At 32.5% G+C, this 23,708-nt stretch overlaps 1 protein-coding gene across 1 annotated transcript in view; it reads right to left on the reverse strand.

Moving 5' to 3' along the window:
* Positions 1-23,353, reverse strand: part of Synj (synaptojanin) — a 37,185-nt gene extending 13,832 nt beyond the window's left edge. The window contains exons 1-10 of the mRNA XM_072546746.1: positions 23,066-23,353; positions 22,164-22,390; positions 14,974-15,104; positions 9,595-9,759; positions 9,375-9,519; positions 9,138-9,311; positions 3,075-3,241; positions 1,255-1,336; positions 1,056-1,199; positions 832-988 (exon numbers count right to left, since the gene is read on the reverse strand). Coding sequence (XP_072402847.1) covers positions 832-988; positions 1,056-1,199; positions 1,255-1,336; positions 3,075-3,241; positions 9,138-9,311; positions 9,375-9,519; positions 9,595-9,759; positions 14,974-15,104; positions 22,164-22,390; positions 23,066-23,192 — 1,519 coding nt within the window. The 5' untranslated portion in view covers positions 23,193-23,353. The remainder of the gene's footprint in view (positions 1-831; positions 989-1,055; positions 1,200-1,254; positions 1,337-3,074; positions 3,242-9,137; positions 9,312-9,374; positions 9,520-9,594; positions 9,760-14,973; positions 15,105-22,163; positions 22,391-23,065) is intronic.
* Positions 23,354-23,708: the final 355 nt, after the last annotated feature.

Below are 23,708 nucleotides of genomic sequence, written 5' to 3' on the forward strand. Positions count from 1 at the left end.
TATAGATGTCACAGGTACACAGGTTCCTACTTTTGTCTCTTTCTTGATGGTCACTGGGTCAGTGAAATTGATAAGTCTTACACGAATTTCTTTAGCAGAAGTCACCAATTCCTTTCCAATTATAATTCCTCGGCCAACCTCCTCATCATGGTTCCAAGGCTACATCGTAACAGGTGTTCCTTCCTCCACAATACTCTTCAAAAGCGCTATTATAATCGTTTACCTTCTTGCAGATATAACGTTATCACCCGTCATCAGAGATGTCATCATGTGGATGAAGAAATACCTCCTCGTTACCAATTTTGATTACCTTATTCTTAAAATCCAATTGAAATACAAGCAAATTCATTACATCCATTCCTAATATTCCTCTTCGATGTCATCAACTATGACAGTATGGGCGAACTTTTCTGATCCAATTCCTAATTGTATCTAGATTTCTCCATAGATGTTGGCATTTTCACGTGTGGCGGTCTGCAGTCATAACCTCGTTGGTAAAAGTTTCTTACAGCTGTTTATAACTGTCAGGCATATAATGGTCTTGGTCACTCCGGTATCCACCAACAATCGATGCTTTTTACCATTTATTTCTCCATCTACATATAAACTATCCTCCCGACATTTCAAAGAACGTATTAGTACTAGATGGTATATAGTTTGACTATATGTTCTCTATCTATCTGCCATACCTGCATACCTCGTTCTTCTCATAAAAATAATGACATACTACTCTGGCTCTGATCGGCTGATGTATTATCTTACACAGTAGTGCTATTTGTTTTATAATGTTTCACAAAATATACTATAAATTTTGAAAAAATAATGACTTACCGTGAAGTGTGTTATAAGGCAAGAGATTTCTAGCTCGATCTGCCAATTCTGAAGATAAAGTAGAACCTACTAAAAGAATATCGATAGCTTCTTGCTTAGAATTATCTAATAGATTGTTTTGAATAGTCCTAGCAGCTGACCTCGCGCCATCCATTAACTAAAAAAACATTTTGATTACCTTTGGATTTGAAAAATATTTTGTATCTTGTAAATTTTCGGCTTACTTTTGATCCTCCTTGGATTGCACCCGTGCCTGCATATATTTTACTAATTTCGTTGCCGTTATTTATCCACATTTGCTTGAAAACTTCTTCTAGCCTACTCTTTTTCTCTAACATCTGCATACTGGATAATTGCCAAGACAGTATCTGGAAGATTATTGAAACTAAGAAAAGAAGTCAGTTAGTCAGAAGTTAATATTACCTCTAGGCCAATAAATGTCTGGACACAATTTGTCCTGTCCAAACAGTCCAAGCAATTTGTACGGATAGTGCCCTTTTGCAAACTAAAAAATATAACTCTTAGGTAAATATTTCTCATGAAAAGATTATTAAAAAAATAATAGTTGTCATACAAAAGTTATAATATATTCATACAACAATGCTATATGGCGGAGGAATGACGCAAATTCGAAGGAATCTTTAATAATGCAATATGTAGGTTGTCTTTGAAAAATAATTATGCATATACAATTTTTTTTATATCTACTACATGGTGGTTTCAAGATGGTTTCAAATGCAGTGGCGAGCAGTTCCACGAAATGTTTTACCGCGTAGACAATAGAAAGAGCTATGTAGTGGCGTTTCAATATTAGACAATTTAAGAAGAATATTTTATATTTGAAACCGCAAAATATTGTATTGCTCACTTAAACAATAAATGAAATTTGCTTTTACAAAGATTGTTTTATATTTAACCGTAATTATATAGTTATTAGGGGCATACATAGAACTGATAAGAATATTTTCGAGAATTTCTAGCCAGTGGATTTGAAACGATTTTAGTAAACTTTTGTCACTTTTCTATATAATTTAACGGTCTTCACCTTTAGTATTTAAAATCAAATAGCAAGCTTATATTGGTTATATATTGTTTTTAAGTAAAAAATGACGTTTAATCTTTTGAATATCTTGTTTATTATATACTGTTATCACCAAATGTATCAAAAGCAGTTATTAGATACCTGTATCAACAAGTGTCATGGGAAAATCGTTAGTTCCCTGTTCTAACAGTAGAAAGGATAATTGAACAAGCGAATATGTTAACAAACGCAAATTCAAATAATTTATAAGAATTTCCAGCTACAATATCTGCTAAAAGGAAAGAAACTGTGATATACTTTAGGGGCTACGAGAAACAGTTCATTAGAAATACAATTTATTATTTTCTGAAGGTTGTCGTGTATCATTGAAGCTATTGCAGAAAAAGCGTACGTGTGGACCAGAACTGTGAGTACTTTTTAAAGGAATGCAAGAGATTTGGGATTTAAATGACAGAAAACGAAAGATAATCAACGTTTATTAATTCAACTGAATTACATTACATCGTGTGAATATATAATAGAAAAAAAAAACAACTCATTATATATCTTTGTAAAATTAGAGCAGGATTATGATTATAGGGCTACCTAACTAACGTGAAGAAAGCAATGAGCACTCCTTTAGAGCTTTTGCATAATAAATATAATCCCATAAAGGTAAGATGGAGAATAGACATTGACTCCGAAGCCAATAATGCCCAAACACACACACACAATTACATTCATTCTCTACGTATTAAGTATTTAAACAATATTAAATACTACAGAATTGAAGGTAAGCCAAATGTATTTGTTGATAGAACCTATGTACATGCAGGGTAGGTACATTACGCCGAACAGCTGGTCAGATGATAGTGGTAAAGGATTGTTTAAAATATTTCAAAAGAAACTAGGTTGGTTATCATAAACGGTGACAAGTGAATGGGTTTTATACCGAATACCCTTTTAATTTTTATCATTAAGTGCCAAGTTGCAAGATTATCATGACAACATTAATGTATAAAAATACGAAAAATAGTTGAAAGAACAGTTAATTCCCAATTTGCCTGTAGGATAGGTTGTTGTCACCGACAATAGCCCACACCATGATGTACAAATTAATAGGCCTACCAATAATTCTAAAAACTCGGATATATTACCTTGAAAATTTCTTGATTTTAATAAACTTGTTGGATAAAAAGATATGATAATGACAACTACTTACCTATGAACTGTACTTCTATTTGCATGGTAAAAACCAAACTCATTTAACTGCTGTTCAAGCTTACTTTTCAGTTTCTGTAGGTTTGCCTGATTTCCTCCACGACACTCCTGATGATAATCGAATACTATGTGGGGCACATCACTATGTATTGATTCTTTGTGGTGTTTCTATAAAACGGTTAGAAAAATTGCATCACATATTTCATGGTACATTAACTTTTTAAGAATCTTAAATACACTCGGGAAAACTTGAAAACAAGACTTGACTAGACAAACTAAACTTTACAAAACCGCAGATGACATAATATGCAGTGAAGACAAGCCATAGAGCACACAACCTTGTTTTCTACTATTTTTCAATGAAATCTGTAAGTCAATGCACTTGGTCAATAGCCAAAAGATTACTTTTGAAGCCAAATTGATGGGATGTTATCAGATTTCTTTAGTTCAAGATCAATTACGCAAGCAACGACATCATCGTTAATAATTAAACTAGCCGATATGACTCACTCTGTTAAGTTCTTACCAGGTTTTTGGTACCATTGCGAGTTCGGCTGTTTTCCATGCATCTGGTACTTGGTTAATCCGAATACAAGCATTGATCAAAGTAGGTAATGTGACCAAAGCCTTTTTTTGAAATCTCCTCAAAATCTCTCCGGTTATCAGGTAAAATCGTGGTGCTTTTTTCGGAATGAGATTGTATTTAAATGCCTCAGCAACTTCCTTAGGAGCAACCAGTTGAATTCGGTCAGTGTGCTCATTTGGGTTGAATGTCGGCAATGAATTAGCACCCTCGTTAGGTTGAAATTTGGCCTGAAGACGTTCTGCTAACATATTTGCTTTTTCTAGATTGGTCCAACTTCCATCACCTTTTCTAATAGGAACTTAAGCTATTGGACGTTGAAGATATTTAGTGGGTTTCCAAATTGATTATTCAGTTCTATTATTTACAGTAAGTTATGTGGGGAACTTGTTGGTAGATGTTGGTTTGACGTTTTATATTTCATTAATTAATTATTGTCTGGTAGTCTTATTGTAATGGTTGAACTCTTTAATCTAATATATCAGACTGTCACAATCCCCAGACAATGACTGCAATGGACCTTTGTAGCAATTCCCAAAAAGCCAAGTGCAACAACTTGCTCAGATCACAGAACAATAGCTTTAATGAGTCACACACTTAAAACATTTTTGAAAATAATTCACAGCAGAATTGTTAAAACTATTGAATATGAAATTAGTGACACACAATTTGGCTTTAGAAATGGTATGAGTACAAGAGATGCTTTGTTCCACTTGAATGTGCTGGCTCAGAGATGCATGGACATGAATCAGGACATGTACTTATGTTTTGTAGACTTTGAAAAGGCATTTGATAAGGTTCAACATAAAAACCTTGTCTTCTTCTTCTGGTTCCTATCCGTTTCGGATGTTGGAAATCATATTGGCAATCATGACCTTGCTCGCTGCGGCTCGAAACAGCTCCGTTGAGGTTTTCTTAAACCATGTTCTTAAATTCCGCAGCCATGATATTCTCCTTCTACCGGGTCCTCGCTTACTTTTGACTTTAAAAAACCTTGTAGATATATTAAAAAGCAAAAATATTGACAGTCGTGATATGAAAATTATATCTAATTTATATTGGAATCAAACTGCCAAGGTAAGAGTTGACAACCAGTACACCCAAAATATCAAAATACAGAGAGGAGTCCGCCAAGGTTGCGTCTATCAATGGAGAAGTTTTGAATAACTATCGTCTTTGCAGACGATACAGTAATAATGACGGATAACAACAATGATTTACAGAACGTAATGCAACGCCTTAATGAACGCTGTCATGAATACGGACTGAAGATAAATTTAAAGAAAACTAAATGCATGATCATGACTAAATCTGCACATGCAAATATCCAATTGACTATTGAAGATACTGCAATTGAGAGTGTTAATAACTATAAATACTTAGGAACATCGAAAACATCAGATGTAGACCAAACCAAAGAAATTAGGACACGCATTGAAATAGCACGTACATCATTCATTAAACTTAAAAAGTTTCTTTGTTGTCGGGATATAAGGTTAGAACTACGCCTGAGAATGCTTCGATGTTACGTGTTCGCTACTCTTCTTTATGGCTTGGAAGCGTGGACACTAAAACAAGTCCATCTGAATAAGTTGGCCGCCTTTGAATTTTGGTGTTACAGAAGAATCCTACGAATATCATGGATTCAAATGTGGGAAGACGAAGAATATCCTGGCTTAAGAACTTAAGGGAATGGTTTGAATGCAGTAGTGCAGAACTTTTTAGAGCGACAATCAAAAGAGTCCGCATAGCCATGATGATTTCCAACCTTCGATAGAAGATGGAACTTAAAGAAGAAGAAGTCTTATTGAGCAGTGATGGGGGCTTCTTGATTGTTGCCACCTCTAAAAACAAGTGTACTATTCTATGCAGCTTTCTGGATGAGTCTGGTAAACGAATTTACTTCTTCGTCAAATTGCTTTGTTGTTTTGAGAGCTACTGAGCTTCCTCCAGCAGTTGATTAAAATAATTCCATTCTGTATGTTCATTAATTAGGGGATCAATATAGGCACAGATAGCCAAGCAGCCATGGAAGCATAGACTAGTGTGGGGATAGCGATAGGAACTCGACAGACTAGCGGAACATAAAATTGTCAAGTTGGTATGGGTTCCAGGTCACCGGGAAATATACGACAATGAAAGAACTGATGCAAAGCATCATCAAATACTTCGGTTCGCGAAGCATCGTCCGCGACCGGGAATAAGCCTGGATCCGAAGGCAACATAACTCTCTCACTTGGAAAATATACCCGGTCAAACACATGACAAAATGTATATTGGAAGGAAATGTCCTAATAGGGCTGAAGTATTGCGGAAAACCATCAGGAATAAGCTCAGAGTCATTCCCAGCTTCTTATTTTCTTTTTCTTGCTTGTGGTCTCATAAAGAGCTTTTTCAATACATGTTCTTAAATACTCTCATTAATCTTTATACCTGGTTTCTTAGATAATTAATAACAGAAAAACTAATTTAAAACTAGTTTAAAACTAATGGTTTAGTTATTATATTTTAAAAAACTTTTATATTGAAGTGAAAACTTATGTTGTACTTGGTATGTAATTGAAAAATTAAATCAAAAAATCAAAATGGATTCCAACAGTTGATTTTTGTTCAGAGCAAACACTTTCAGACTTATCAGTATATCTTCAGTGAACCTGAAAAGTAAATAATCCCACTAAGTTAAGAACAACGTGGTTGAAATTTTGACCGTTAATTAAAAATGTGGTTACGATTACTTAATTTGAAGTACTTGCGTTTCATCATCCCCAATGATTTATCTTTTAAAGATCTAGAGAGTCCCTCCATTGACTAGCAGAGTTATACAAAACTTATCCGTTTCACTTACACAAAAAAATTCAATAAGAAGCTCCTGTATTCAAACCATCAATAGATTTAAAACTGAGCTTCTCTCCAACTTTATTTCTTCTACGGCCACCAACAATTCAGCTTCATCTTCTCCTTTACCCAACTCTTCTACTTCCATCAACAATACATATTCATCTCCCTCCTGACCTAACATGTCCTTTAATAAAACTAAGTCCCTTCTAATCACTCCAAAATCTATTAAAAACAAAATCAAAAATCATCATCCTATCTTGAGAAAAACCGATAAAGGTAACAACAACTTTTATCAACAACCTGGTTGTTTAGCAATGGGTAGTTGCTTATTCCCTTTCTAGCTGATGTCTATAGATCATTTAGAGTCCAATAATATTATAAAAAATCCTGAGTTTCTACACTGGTTCCGTTATGTTGATGACTGCTTAGTCTTCATTTTAGCAAACTCCTATTCAGCTCATAACTTACTTTACAAGATTAATAAAATCCATCCTAACATCACTTTTACCATGGAACTAGAAACATCTAACTCCATTAACTTCCTCGACTTATCTATCACCATACGAAATGCCCACTGCAACTTTGGTATCTACTGTAAACCTACACAAACAGATGATGTTATCCATTCTTCTTCAAACCGTCCCCTTTCACAGAAGCTCTGTGCGTTCCGCAGTCTTATTCATACATTACATTCTATACCTCTTTCATCAACTGAATTCAACAAAGAATTGAATATTATCAAACAAATTGCAGTAAACAATGGCCATGATCCACGCATTATACAAAAACCTTAACACAAATGAGAGCTTAGACTCCTTCAACAGTCAGTCTTTTTTCAATTTCTAATATTTCTCCCATTTATGCTTCTTTACCGTTTCATTACCCTAAATCATCTGAAAGAGTCAAACAAATTCTCACCAGTTCTTGAAACAACATTAAAATTTCGTTTAAAGTCAATAATACCCTCAACAAGGGCCTAACCAATACCATGGACCCCATCCATTATATGACTCGTTGTAAATTATAGTAGTAAAGGATCATAAAAAAAATGTGAAATAGGGAAGTGATTTGACATTCGATGTGGGTTATACGTGATAGGATAAGAAAGGTTCGGGGCATTGGGAAGAAAAAATGGATAATTGCTGTAGAGGGATAAAATTAATGGATGAGATTAGTCAGGTTAAAATTATTAGGGGTTCGGTTGTTAATTATAGTTAATGTGGGAAAGATAAATAATTTAAATTAGAAGGAATGGAAGAACGGAGAAGTCATTGATAAACATGTGTACAAATGTAAACGAAGATAAAGAATGAATGTTGTAAGTAAAAAATGGTGGAAAATGTATGGAACTAAGATAACAACAGTCGGTGAATGGGAACGAAGTTACGGTTGAAAGAAGAGTGTCTCTTGACACAATTAGGACTGTTCCTCATGTCTTTGATAATTTCCAAATTTTTGTATAAATCTAGTTGAAATATGTTTTTGTTGTTGTACATTATGTATTAAACTGACACCTTCAGGAATATTAGGTTGATGTTTTTTTATTTTTAAGTGGCGTGAGAAAGCCGAAGTAGTCTCTCTCTCTCTCTCTCTCTCTCTCTCTCTCTCTCTCTCTCTCTCTCTCTCACGCCTGAATAAAATGAGTACCTTGGGTAAAACCAGGGGTAATAATAGGCGGTTGAAGCGTAGCACTGGCCATGTTACCTTCCTTGTATACCGTAGGCCCTAGATCTAGCAGACTACCCTGCTATACTCCCAAAGCCGCGAGCGGTATAAAACGGGAGACTATTATTATTATGCAAATTGAGTGTTAACAAAACTGACAACGGGACGAATAGGAATGGCAACTTTGTGCATCATTGGTAAACCATACAACCTCGGAATAAGAGGATTGCTGGGGATTTTGTGGTATCGTGCTTTTTGTTCAGAAAAGAAATCAGAAAACTGTTTAAGATTATTTTTCATTTTGGAAATAAACGACTTGGAAGGATGAACTGGAAAAAGGGTGAAATTATTGGTGTCCAGGAAAGAAGTGACTTAGTTTCGTAAGGACATGTTAGGAGAGGAGGGAGATGAAGATGTATTGTTAATGGAAGTAGAAGAATTAAAGTTGGAGAGAAGCTTATTTTTAAATATATTGATGGTTTGAATGCAGGAGTTCTTTATTGAAGTTTTTTGTGTAAGTGAAACGGATACATTTTGGATGACTGTATCAGTCTCAATGGAGAGACTCTCTAGATCTTTAAAAGATAAATCAGTGGAGATGATGAAGCGCGAGTACTTCAAAGTAAGTAATCGTAACCACATTTTTTTAATTAACAGTCAAAATTTCAACTACGTTTTTCTTAACTTAATGGGATTACTTACTTTTCAAGTTCACTGATGATGGACTGATAAGTTCGAAAACGCTCATTCTAAGCAAAAATCAACTATCCATTTGGATTTTTATTTAATTTTTTATTTAAATATAATCAAATTCCAACAGAAGTTTTCACTTTATGAAAAAGTTTTTTAACTACTATTGTGTACTAGAACCAATTCCCGGGAACTATCCCACTTTAAGCTTATTATATTTTAATTATTGATATAGATGTTTAATCTAATATAAAATGTATTTCATTATTAAATAATAGAAATATATACCTGGAATTCCTGACTTAGATTAGCCTCTCCTTCTTTACTACCTATTAAACTAGTTCCTAATAAATTTACAATGATTTGTTTTCCATATCGAGCTTTTATAGTAGTCATGTGCCTGTTAAATGCAGTTTTGGAAGTCTCATATCCCCTAGAAATTCTTACTTTATGGGAGCCGACCTGCAATATTTACAATTTATTACATTTAAACACAAGACATACCTTTTATATATTTAGACTTACCTGTACTCCCGGTTGTTCCCAAAATAAAGGAACAGAGCCTCTTGTTTGAATATACGATGAAATTTCATTATCCAAAAATATCACCTGTTCAGTCTCAACAAAATTAGCTACATGTCCCTCATCATTCGTACCCCTAACATTAAATCTAAAATAGAGACACATTAGAAATTATGCTACGTGTTTATTGAAGCATAAACTTCCATATGGTTTAAAATATTACCTTGTTCCTGCTCTCTCACAGCTTAATCTAGAAATGATAGCAGCCAGTGCAATCTTTGTACCTACATATACGGTTCTCATTTCAACTGAGCCACACATTGCTTTGACTAGCCAACTATTACAGTCTACACCAAATCTCACTAAATGTACATGTAACATACGATTCCTAAAAAAAAATAATATCAATGTACATTAGATTTTGAAAATACATTTCAATATATTAGAAAAATGGTAGAATTGAATAGCTGAAAACAACATAAGAGATGTACAACCAATATGTAGGTTATAGAAAGTGATAAAGATATTGAACCTGTAGGTTTCAGGAAAACAATTAGGATATTTTGAACAAATAAAAGGCAGATATCGAGCACAGTTTAATAATGAAATCTTGCCCAAGTACTTTCGCTTACTAGAGCATCTTCAGGGGCATTTCGTCAATTTTGACCTATCCAACAATCAAAGAATGTCATAAACATAAAATTGTACATTATACTACACTACACAGGACAAACAGTTTAATTTTTTTAAAAATAGGCGAAGATACATTGTGGTTGGCATCAGGAGAGAGAATTAAGATATTAAATTGAAGAGTTACAATAAGTAGTAAAAATTCATGTTTGATTAAGTGAATGGCTTAATTCAAATGCAAACAAATTAGGAATTACTGGGACAAACAGGGAAAAAAACAGGAATTGCCTATGAATAATAAAAAGAACCTTTTTTATGTATACTTCGGTGGTTCAAATTTCTTTGCTGTTGTATCATCTAATTTCCTTCGTCCTTCTATTAGGTTAAATGTAAAGGTTTTTTCTACATCTTCTTCCTCCTTATCAGCTAGTAGGGCATAAATTTATATTAAATTGAGTTGACAATCCATGGCTGTTCATAAGTTGCACCAAAATAATCCTTTCGGATATCGGAATGAAGCCGATTTCCTTGTATTGCTTGCACCAGAGTTTAACCATCTTATGTTGTTTATTCCTAGTAGGGTAGATATTTTTTGTGTTCGTACATGTTTCTTTTATTGTACATATGTCGCAATTTACAGCTTTTATTTTATGCTAAATAGGCAGGACTATTTCCCTGATTTGCGATCTGGGACGCCTTGCTGTCCTTGATCTATCTTTCCCTGCCGAATCTGAACTCAGAGAATTATTATTAATAATTTGTTGCTTGTATTGTCTTAGCCATTACTATTTATTACTAATAGACCAGAGATATTACCATATAAAAAGCTTTTTTCGTGACACTCTTTGCTACAGGTATCTAACAGCTGCTTTTGATAAATTTGGTGATAACAATATGTATTAAACAAAGTATACAAACGATTAAATGTCATTTTCACTTATAAACAATGTAAGATCGCTATTTGATTTTAAATATTAAAACAAGATCGGTAAGTTATATGGAAAATTAACACAATTTTACTAGAAAAGCATAGAAAATCCTTTAAAATGAGAGTTTGTTAAATTACTTTTGTTAATTTCTTGCTTAATTATTGTAAAAATAATATCAAAAGTCGATTTTTGTAAAATTACTAATAACTTTTCTAAAAATACACAAAAAACTTTAATTTCACGTGGTACTATAAGTGCGCTTAGTAGTCACTTTGCAGTAGGAGCAGCAAAGGGCTATGTAAATCTCATGGAACCTTGCAAGCTCAGTGTTGCCGGTATTAAGTAGGTGGAAACACTTGAAGTTCCTCTAAATAGAATATTCCAGAAGTCCCAAACACCTTGATTTGAAAATCTGTGTTTGAATTTTATTCATCATCATCCTGTATGCGTCCAATCTGTCTCTGTCTTGTGAGGTTTGCATCCAGTTATTTCCTCTGCTCCCTATAGCTTCTTGTCATGGTCTCCACTCGACAATAGGTTTTGTCCATCGGTTGTCTGATAATCTGGCGACGTGTCCTGATCGACGTATTTCTTCGTTTGGTATGAGAGACACCCAACCTCTGAGTCACGCAAATCTTATTCACTACCTTGTTTGTCGGTGTTAATGTTTCCGCTCCATAAGTGAGTACAGGTAACACACATTGGTCAAAGATTTTCCTTTTTAGGCATATCGATAGATCCGATTTAAATACATAGTTTAATTCACCAAACGCTGCCCAGGCTAATCCTATGCGACGTGGGAGCTCACATGTCTGGTTATCTCTGCTCAACCGAATTTCATGTCCTAAGTACATATACGATGTAGTCTGCACAATATCCCTTCCATCAACAGCAATATTTCGATTTTCGAATGCTTTCTCGTAGTCGACAAATATCAGTGCTACTGGTTTGTTGTATTCTGCAGACTTCTCTATCAGGTTCTTTATCACTATTAAGTGGTCGTTAGTGCCGTATCCCGATTATAAGTCACAGTATGACGGTTATGACATACGAATATCACTCAGAATTGAATCCAATTGAACTGGTATGGAGTGAGTGAATCAATCTACTCCAGAAAAGTGGAACAACTACATGAATCACGTGATTAAAGTGGAACAAAGTATGTGGGAAATCGATAATTTAATGGAAGAAATAGAACCAGTTGTAATTCGACGACGTAAAATGACGACAGTGAACTATAAAATATGTAAGTAATGCAACACTAGGAGTTGGCATCTTCTGGAGATGTTACTGCTTCGCTTGTAACCTGAAACTGACGCCGCGTTGCACTACGGAGGCAATATTTATATTTCCCACTCGCCTCCCCTCCACTGGTTTCGGCTTGAGGGGGCGTGCTGTCGTTCGTAGTAGCTTTTCTTTCTTCGTGTTTGGCGGGAAGAGTGTTTGTGGATTTTAATATTGATATCCATATCTTGTTAATTTTCAGTCCTTCTTCTATTCGATTAAAATTATTTGGGTGCTTATGTATTTCCACCGCTTCCCGATACAACCGTGGGTAGTACTGTGGAGTTTTGTCCAGCATCTGCGTTTCTTCAAACAGTATTCGATGTTCTCCGCTTCCCAAAGCGTGTTCGGCTACGGCAGATTTGTCGATATGTCCTAACCGACAATGGCTTTTATGTTCATTTATCCTTGTGTTTGTGTGTCTTTTCGTGGTTCCCACATATACCATTCCACATGTGCATGGTATTCGGTATACTCCAGCCCTCGCTAATGGGTCGCGTTTGTCTTTCACCGATCTTAAGCAGTCTTTGATTTTCTTTGAAGGCTTGAAAATGGTCTTTACGTTGGCTTTGTTAAGTATTCGTCCAATTCTGTCCGTTACCCCCGATATATAGGGCAAGAACGCTTTGCCTTTACATTCTGTTTCTTCGTCCTTTCTTCTAGAGATGTTGTTCATCGCTTTATGTATTTCTCTTCTGGTATAACCATTAGAGGTGAGCGCTTTTTCAATATGAAGAAGTTCACTTTGAAGATGCAGTGGTTCACAAATTCTCTTCGCCCTCTCCGCCAGAGTCTTGATGATACCTTGTTTTTGGCTTGGATGATGATTTGAGTTCCTGTTTAGGTATCTGCCCGTGTGTGTAGGTTTTCGATACACTTTATGTCCTAAGTAACCTTCCTTTAGGTTTACTAATACATCTAGGAACGCTAGTTGTTGATCTTTTTCTGTTTCCATCGTAAATTGAATATTTGGATGTAGTGTGTTTATATAAGACAGGAAATCGTTAAGTTTTTCTACTCCGTGACCCCAAATCACAAAAGTGTCATCGACGTATCTAAACCATACCCTTGGCTTGTATGCTGAGTCCATTACCCTCCTCTCTAAATGCTCCATGAACAGGTTGGCTACGACCGGGCTTTTGAGTAATTTGTTTAAACAATTTAAAATAAATATTTATTTTGGAAAATTTTACTTTTTTCTTATTATTATTAGTAGAAAAGATTATGAAATGATAGGTAACTTTAATATTTATGTATTCTAGATGTAAATAATATCTTTTAAAAATAAATTTTACAAAAAAAATAATTTTTTATGTGAAAAGCGAAGAAGAAACATAATATATACAAAGATGTACCCCAAAGTAAACAAAACAATAATTTTCGTTGATTAGAACCGGAGATATTGTGACTTTTATAACTTTGAATTTATGAATTCATTTTTTGAAATAGTAAAATCCCTTCGCTTTTAAACCCTTTATCTGTGACGCATCATGGACGGAGCATTTTTAAAGGAATCATTTTTAAAAAAAATTTGTCTAAACTTGGACTCGTAATCTTTTTTTAAATGATTCTTTTTATACTGCTTATTGTTTATTTTATAAATAAAGCCCTGGTGAAATTTTCAAAAAAAAAGTCTCGGGTTTTAAGGGTCTTAGAACATTATGTTTTTTTTAATTCCTGCAAAAATGCCAACATGGCGAATCAAAAAATTAACTTCCTACATGTTATTGCGCCTGAGTCATTTTAATTGTTTATAAGCTTAAAATCACAATACTTTTGCAAACCTATATTACAATATTTTTTAACATACACGTTTTAATCGGTAAATGATTTAATTTGATAAAATACGCCTTTTTATTCAATTTGGTGCTTTCAGAATATTTGTAATATTGTCCTTATTCTCACGTGAAATTAAAGTTTTTTGTGCAATTTTAAAAAAGTTATTAACAATTTTCAGAAAAATCCACTTTTTAAGCTAATTTTGCAATAATTAAGCAAAAAATTAATAAAAACAACTTTACAAACCCTAATTTTAAATAATTTTCTATGCTTTTTCAGTAAAATTGTATCACTTTTCCATGTAATTTACCGGTCTTCAACTTAAGTATTTAAACTTAATTAGGGATCTTACATTGTTTATAAGTAAAAAATGACGTTCATATTTTTTGCATATTTTGTTTATTACATATTGTTAAAACCAAATTTATGAAAAGCAGTTGTTACGACACATATATCAACGAGTGTCATGAAAAAATCTTTAGTTCCCTGGGCTATAAGGTAATATAATTAAACAGTTTCTCCTTGGCTTCTTAATCGCTGTACAGACACTTTTTTGTTTATATCACTGTGCTGTCGGCTGTGTGAGACATAGCCATTGAAGTTTGTTGAGCTTAGAGTTCAGTTTTGAGATCTCTAGCTGGCACAACTGAATTTTCTAGCCATATCTGGCTACCTTTGCTTAGTTTAGCCTGCAAGTCGATGCACTTCAATCATTATTAAATGGATATGTAAGAAATAGTAACAAAACTTTCAAGATATCTGTAGAGAGTCATGATTTACAGCATTATGAAGTTTAAAAATGAAATATCAAATTATCCATTTGCTAAAATTGTAATAACTTAACAAATAAATCAAACTAAAAGAGTAAAACCTTTTCATGATAATGTTACTCAAAGAAAAAAATCCATACGGAAATATTTTAATGACGACTTTTGATAGAAAAGGGCAGTTAAACGAAGAATCATATAACAGATACTAACCAGAAAAATCTGTGGTCTGTATTAGATGTCTTACTTCTTCTCTGTGCACACAAAGTTAGATCTAGGGGAGTACCTCCTGGAGCACATGGATGTGAAAAGTAGAATGTACCAGAATTAAGCAGTTTTCTTACCTAAAAAATATTTAAAATGTTTTTCTCTGCCTTATAAATTTTATATTCTAATAATGTTTACTTATATAAAGAAAATTGGCTAAAAATATATATTTATCTATCAAGCATACACTTGATAGATAAAATAAAATGGCAGTAGAGAATGTCTGAAACTAAATTCAATTCCCATAAAGCTAAGATCTTCTTTTTAACGTTGTCAAAATGAAAACAAATTTAAATAAAATGCCAATATGGTGCCAAGAGGGTAACGGATATTTTTTTTAAATTATTATGTTCTTCACAGAACCAACTATGCATATAATAATTTTTTATCTTGAGCACTAAGATGGACAAATATTCACCCAGATCTAGATTTTTTTTACACCAAAGGTCGAATTCATTTCTGGTTTGAGGCTTGTGTTTATTTGAGTGGCTGTAAAATAGGTAGTCAACATTTTGATATGTAAAACTAAATAACGTGACTAAGTTTGTGATCATATGCACTGAAAATTTCTTTTAAATAAGTATATTGGAATATAACTATTGTAAACAATGTTAATCTTATTGGGCAGCAGCCTGTTGAAAATAAATTAATAAGTACAACATAGACCCTATTTTAATAGCGTCTAATGCTTCTGAGCAGAGTGAATAAAACTGAGTTAAGCGAAGCATGGTACCTCTCAACAAACGACTGTTAAGCGTCATTCTGCTGCATGAACATTTTGATTCTCATCTCGACAACAAAGAAATTATTAGTGATAATTTGGAAAAACGCAATTTTTAGCATGCTGGAGAGACACTTGCCAAAGTCTGGAAGGAAATGAAAATTGATAACTACGATGGTACAGCTGAATATCAAAAGCCTGAAGATAGCTTACAAGACCCAGCAGAACCCAATCTAGCATGATATATCACTCAAATCAGTGTTTCACAATATTTCTTGCAAGTAATTAAATGTGCTGTTGATGCTCGAGGAGTGCATTGAAATCTGTCTTTCTGGCTTTCCTGCAGCCACCCTGGCTTAACTGTTCATACCCCAAGCAAGCTTGTGGTACCTAGTCAGTTAGACAAATGATCATGTAAGTTTTCACCACTTCTTGTTAGGTTATCCATTAATCTGTTGCCTAAACTAGAAGGGTGTAAGCAGATGACATGATTTTTTTTCCATCAGCAAAATACGACCTTAAGAACAGAAGTGCAACATGTGGGATTTTTTTCATGTCCCATGTGCATTGTCTGAGGATGCTGGTTGTCTTGACAAAGATAAAGTTGATGCAAGTGGTTTAACAAGTGCGGAACTCTCTTCTTTTGCTCTCCAGGTGCAAGGATTCAGTCTGAGTGGCTGAAAAACCCATGGATAGAGTAGAAGTAACTTGTTTCTTTCATACATACTTCTGATTTTATTTTTAATTATTGTTAAGAATATGATTTTATTTTGAATAAAATGTTTTATTTCATTTAGGTTCCTAATTGTATTACCAAATGTTGAAATAAATATGTTATTTCATTTTAAGAGTACTATAAGTACTATAAGAGTACTATAAAATACTCGTTTGTATAGTATGTGGAAATAGTTATCACATCTCATGTGCTGTGAAAAACAAAGTGAAATTCTTCAAGATAGGAGATTCACGGGTAATTTGTTGCCAAAATAGTGATGGACAACCCATCGAATCATCTAGTGCCATAGCGATAGAAAATCAGTGGTTAAAAAGGCTGTTAGCCGAAAAAGATGATAAGTACAATTTATTATTAAATAACAATAATCTATTAAAATCAAATAATGAACACTTGCTAGAAAAATTAAATTTATTGAAATCAGAAATAACCAGAACCAGAATCTCACAAAAACCCAACTCAACTGTTAATGAGGGTTTAATAAAAACTCAAGGTAATGAAGATAAGACGGCCAGTGTCCAGTTGACTAATTCTAAATACAAAACAAACAATGAAACTGACTCAAATAAAAATTTTAATGATAAAAACACCAAACATGTTGAAAGGAATTCCAATATACAGGGCATTTCAAAAATTACTGCAAACAAATTAAATGCACAATTAATGGAAATTCAAACCAAACAAACATGTGACTACATTACAAATTTAGTTGTTGAGAATGAGGAAAGCACAAAAATAAATCTTAATCATATCACAACAGGGAGTTCAGAGAATAAAGCCGACGATGAAGGATATCAGATTGTGACAACAAGACGCAAGAAAATAATGGGAACTGGAATTGGTGATAAGGATTTCCATGGAAAATCCGAAAAACCAGACAAAAAATTGTGGCTATTCATCTCAAAAGTTCCGGATAGTGTAAAATGAGGACCACATCAAGAGTTTCATAATAACTAAGACTAACTGTGAGAATATACAAGTAAAATTGTTACCAACTGACCATAAAAGAAGGGATAATCAATGTTTTATGATAGGTGTACTACCTGACTTAAGGGAAGAAATTTACAATCCTGCTTTTTGGCCGAAAAAAAATTGGCATTGAACGATTTAACTTTAGGTTAGGAAGAAGATTCTTAGATCGAGAGCATCATAATAGAGGTCTGTCAACTGGAGAAGATAGACCAGACTCTTTTTTAGTCAAGTAAATCCAAGAGAAACGTTACTTTTATCATCACCAGACAGTTGTTTAAAAATATTGCAACTAAATGCTCAATCTTTGACAAATAAGTTACTCAAACTTGAAGTCTTAACATTGCAGGAAACACCCGATATAATTTGTCTATCAGAACATTGGTGTACTGAAGAAAACATCAAATTTATGACCCTGAATGGATACAACATCGCCGCTTATTTTTGTCGAAAGTTCCATATCCATGGAGGATCCATCATCTACATCAAAACTGATATTAAATTCAAAACATTAGATGTCTCTAACTTAAGTGAAGAAATGGTGTGTGAGTGCTGTGCGATTTCTCTGTTTATAGCCAATAGGAAAATTTGTGTTATTAGTGTTTATCGTTCGCCATCAGGAGAAGTTCAGAGTTTTCTGTGTAAATTACATAATATATTGGAGCTATGCAGTAAGTCATATCATGATATTTATATTTGTGGGGATCTAAACATTGATTATCTTGTCATGTCTAATAATAAGCAATCTTTTAATGAGTTTTTAGTTAGTTATAATCTGAGAGTCACATCTGAGGCTCCTACAAGAGTTTTCGTAGATAAAGTAGGTAAAACATCATCTACAAAATTGGATTACATATTGACAAATATCGGACCACATCTTTATAAATCAAATGTGTTCGAGGGACACTTCAGTGACCATAAAGTATTTTCACTTAGTGTAAATTTGCAAGCCAATAAAGTATCGAAAAAAGATAAAAAACCCATCAGTTACAGGGATATGTCAGATGAAAATATGCGGATGTTTAAAGCAGGGATTTCTGCTACAGTTTTTGATGAAGTTTATTCACAATTGAATGCTGAATATGCCACAAATTCATTTGTTAGCATTTTAGATTACAATCTAAATTTATATTGTCCAATAAAAACACGGTATAAAGCACACAAAACAAATAAGGCTACATGGGTAACAAATGAGGTAAGACACGCTAGTGAAAAACTAAAAAATCTACACTGGATAGCAAAAAATATAGGGAGTCTCGAGTCTCAAGATACCTATAAACAGGCAAAAAAAGAATATAATTCTCTATTAATAAATACTAAAAAAACTTTCATAGTGACTTAATTAATCAATCTTACAATATACCAAAACCAATTTGGAATTTAGTAAACAGTGAAACTGGTAGGCAAAAGAACAGGTCTGATATTATTCTACATTATGATAATAAAATTATTACCAAGTCTTGTGATATTGCTAATTCGTTTGCCTCATATTTTGCTACAATTACAGAATACAATCTTCAAACTCATTTTGGCACATCGTTACCTTCTTCTTGTAGTACCTCAAAAATGTGTAACAAAACATTTTTCTTTTTACCCGTAACTCCAATTGAAATAAAAAATACAATCGATCAACTAAAAAATAAGCCTAGTACTGGTATTGATAACATATCTGTAAAAATAATAAAACTGATAAGTGATCATATATCGATTCCTTTAACCCATTTAGTTAATCTCTCAATAACAACCAGCCAATTTCCATCCATATTTAAAATGGCAAAAGTTATTCCAATCTTCAAAAAGAATGACCCTCATGATATTTCAAATTATAGACCAGTATCTGTCCTTAGCATAATTTCAAAAGTAATAGAGAAGGTTGTATATAACAGAATGTTAAATTTTATAGAAGAATACAATTTATTAACTCCAACCCAACACGGCTTTAGATCAAAAAAGTCAACACTCACGGCTGCATGCAGCTTGTTTGAGCGTATTTATGATGAATTAGATAGTAGAAACCACGTGGCAGGACTATTTTTTGATCTATCACGTGCTTGACTGCTTAGACATAACATTTATTCGCAATAAATTATATAACGTTGGTTTTAGAGGGATATTTCTAGAATGGATAATAAATTTCTTAAGTGACAGGAAGAGTGTTGTTAAGATGAAAGAATCAAGCTCAGAACCATACACGACAAATAAAGGAGTACCACAGGGATCCGTGCTGGGACCATTATTATTCCTAATTTTTATTAATGACCTACCAGATCACATAAGGGCACTTATAATATCAATGTTTGCTGATGATACCTTGTTAATAGTCTCTGCACGTACACTAGAGGAATTAAAAATGACAATGAAGACTGTTGTTGACTGCTTTATACGCTGGTGTAATACCAACAGACTAATATTAAACATTGACAAGACGCAAATTATTTATTTTCATTCATACAACTCATCCACTTAACCATCCACGATAGAAACAATATGTTATCTTCCACTCACTCTACAAAGTTTTTGGGTGTATTCATTGATTGTAATCTCAAATGGTCAGAGCAAGTGAATTCAGTGAACATGAAATTGAATAAAGCTTTTTATGCTATATCTAGAATTAAAAACACACTACCCATCTCGGCATTAATGAACGTTTATTATAGCCTTGCTTACAGCCACATGTGCTACAATGTAATTTTGTGGGGGAACTCAGTAGATAGTAACAAAGTGTTCATTAACCAAAAAAAAATTATCCGTAAAATTTTTAATTTGGATTATCAACAGTCTTGTAAACCAGTTTTTATTAAACATCAAATTTTAACTTTCTACTGCCTATATATCTATAAATGTTTACTTTATGTCAAAGAGGAAATTTCCAGTAAATTCAGACAATCACTACTACAATACAAGAAGTGCTGAATCTTTACGAGTTCCTAAACACAGAACATCCAAATTTCAAAATTGCTTCAGATATATGGGACTGACCTTATACAATCATTTGCCAAAAACTGTGAAAGAAATACCACTTATCTCTAAATTTAAAAAAAATGTTAAAGATTTACTCTTAAGAAAAGCATATTATTCTATAAATGAATATCTTGAGGACAAACTGCAATAGCTTCATATTTTACTTGTAAAAATGTTATTTTATATATTTTATGTTTTGTCAATTTTTTTTTACACTGTGAATATTGTATTCTACACATTAATGTTTTTTATACCAAATTCTGTAGTGACGTATCCTATACATTTATTTTGAATGTCTTAAAGGATCAATAAAGATGACTATGACTATGACTATTAATTAAAAACAAATCAAAATAAAAGAATTTATGAGAATAACAAGAGATAAAGCTAAAAATGTATGTACAAATAGGGCAAGTAGGGAAAACATAAAAAATTGTAAGATCGATAGTAAAAGTTTATTATTACGAATTAGAAATCTCTTTTTTTACTTATTATTGCCACAAATGCGATACTTTTCCCTTTATAATTGTTAATATCAGGTAAAAATGGCAAAAATCTTCAAAAATTACATTACATAATACGTGAATGCCCCTTTGCAATATTTTAGAAACTGTCCATAAGGATAGTATTTTTTAAAGAGACCAATTTCCTTCCCTCTGGATATATACTTTTTGTAAGTTTTTTATTCTTGCATTTATTTGTTTTTCTCCTTTTATAAATCAATTTTTTCTTCTATTTATTTGTCTGTAATATCTGTATTAATCCATACATATGTTCATTATAATTATTTGATGACAAATAAAATTGATATTGTACCTATTTGAAAATCAACATATGTTGCATAAAAATAGACTTATCTATTTAGTGTTATCTCATTAATAATATAATTGCCTTATCAGAATCATATATATAACAATTAACCTTCACCAGGTCCACAATAGGTTACATATATATATATATATATATATATATATATATATATATATATATATATATATATATATATATACATATATATATATATATATATATACATATATATATATATATATATATATATATATATATATATATATATAAAATCTTTTAAAATATATTGAATATACAAAAAACGAAATAGTATGTTTCTGGAATGTTTATCAAAAGCTATAAAAGGTTTACCAAAAAGAATAGTAAAATATATTTCTAGTTTATCATATCGAGTTTCTAAAACTTTTCTTCCCCTGATATGACATGTCATAGCTTTTTGCCAATTGCCAGATGAAATGTTTGATATTGAGTCATTTACTTAATAGTTGACTAATTGCTTTAAGTTTGAATATGGAATTGTTTCTTACATATATCCATTCATTTGAGCCTACATTAGTTTAATTAAGATCCATCTTTCCACTAAGCTTTGCTTTTAAAACTAGGCTAAAATATGACACTGCTGAGTTCAAATATGATAAACTAATGGGTCTGCATATCTTTTTAGTCCTTATAAATATTTTGAAGTAAATAGAAGTTTTCTTTATTTTAATTTGATAACACAAATTCTAAAATATATTGTTTTTTTTTTGTGATTTCCACTTTTGACCATTTACCTCTGAACAAATCAATAAATCAAGAATAATAGTAACCTTATATTTGCTTTATTTCAAAATTCCATTCCCTCCATTCTCTACTATAATAACAATATAACAAAGCTCTACACAAATGACAATTTCAATCTGGTCAATCTGGACAGATAAATTATAGATTTGAGAAACTTACTTCTGCAACCCTATCTTCATTCTGTGAGTAATGTAACGGTACAAACTGGGTTTGGGTTATACGAAATATCTCAGAGTCTCCCATTTTTCCCACAGAAAAACATCCTACTATCATAACCAAGTAAAGTGTAGTAGTATCACTAGCATTTAGCTGGAGAACACCTAAACAGCCATAAGCATCTATGATTTTTGTATACTGCTTTTTTACAGCCTCTGTTTCTTGGACAGCTACAAAACATAACAAATAATGTAATAGATACAATTAAAATTTATCATTGGCAAAAAAGTGGGACGTGTTTCAAAAATTAAGATGTAAGTTTGTAAGTCATTGATTGGGTTTACCCATTATTTAAAAATGATAAAAAATCCAAAAAATTGCAAAATTTCTCTTGTCTTATTAGCTGCAACTGTAATAATTAATGTAAATATTTGCTCTTCACAAACAGAATTTTTAACAACTTTTAGGGTTTTAAAATGATATGCACAAATAAACCATAACTTTTAGAGCCAATAAAAGGATTAAAAACTAATTAATAACAGGTGAAGTAAAACATGGAATCATAAAATAAACAAAAGGATTAATAATAGCAAAATAATATGCCACATTATAATTTGTCCTGGTAAAATAAATGACAATAATGATATACTGGAAGCAAAATTTTAATTTTAATACAACAGAATTAATAAAATATCAAAGTATTGGCATGAAAAATTTCTAAAGAAGCAAAATTTATTAAATTGGACATTAAAGAAATGTCAGGGAACAGAAAGACGATGCAAAAGTGCTGATCATATAATATGAAGTACTTAATGCAAAATATTTTACCCTTTGTTTTGATTTCAAAATTTGTAAAATATTAGATATTACACTACTTATAAATGAGCGTAATTTTAGGTACTTACAAAGCACTGCCACTGCTTGGGATTCAAATAATAGCGTATTTTCTTCTCCTTTACGTTCTAGGAGAACACTATGGGGACTGGGAGGATCCGATTTTTCATATACACGGAAACGTTTATACATAGCCATTTTACTTAATGTTAAAAATCCGTTAAAGTTAAAAGATGTCCCTTCTATTCGGTGATAATGTAGTTGTTTTCATCTACTCTGTAACTATTGGACACCCCTCATTTTTAATCAAAATCAATTTTTCAGGATTTTACACAGCTGAGCGGTGACAGTAATGATTGACTGACATGACACCTTCTTTATTTTGACATTCACATGACAGCCCAAAAAACGTTTAGCGTGGTTTAGCAACCGTTTAGCGCTTTGATGAGCAAATAGGAACATAGGAAGTATAAACTTTTATGTTAAAATATTTTTTTAATAAATACACCTAAGAAGAAATTAATACAAAAAAAGTATACATGTTATATGCTGACTATAAATACGAGATTCCAATGAATACCACTCAGCTGCGCCAAATATATGTAACTTACAATTCAGAAGGATTAGTTCTGCTTAAAACAACAAGAAATAATTATTATTTATTTTTCTCAAAACAGTATGTTGCCATATGGCAACACTAGTCTCCTATAGGAT

The sequence above is a fragment of the Diabrotica undecimpunctata genome, chromosome 10, assembly GCF_040954645.1.
Source record: "Diabrotica undecimpunctata isolate CICGRU chromosome 10, icDiaUnde3, whole genome shotgun sequence".
In the NCBI taxonomy this organism is placed as follows: domain Eukaryota; kingdom Metazoa; phylum Arthropoda; class Insecta; order Coleoptera; family Chrysomelidae; genus Diabrotica; species Diabrotica undecimpunctata.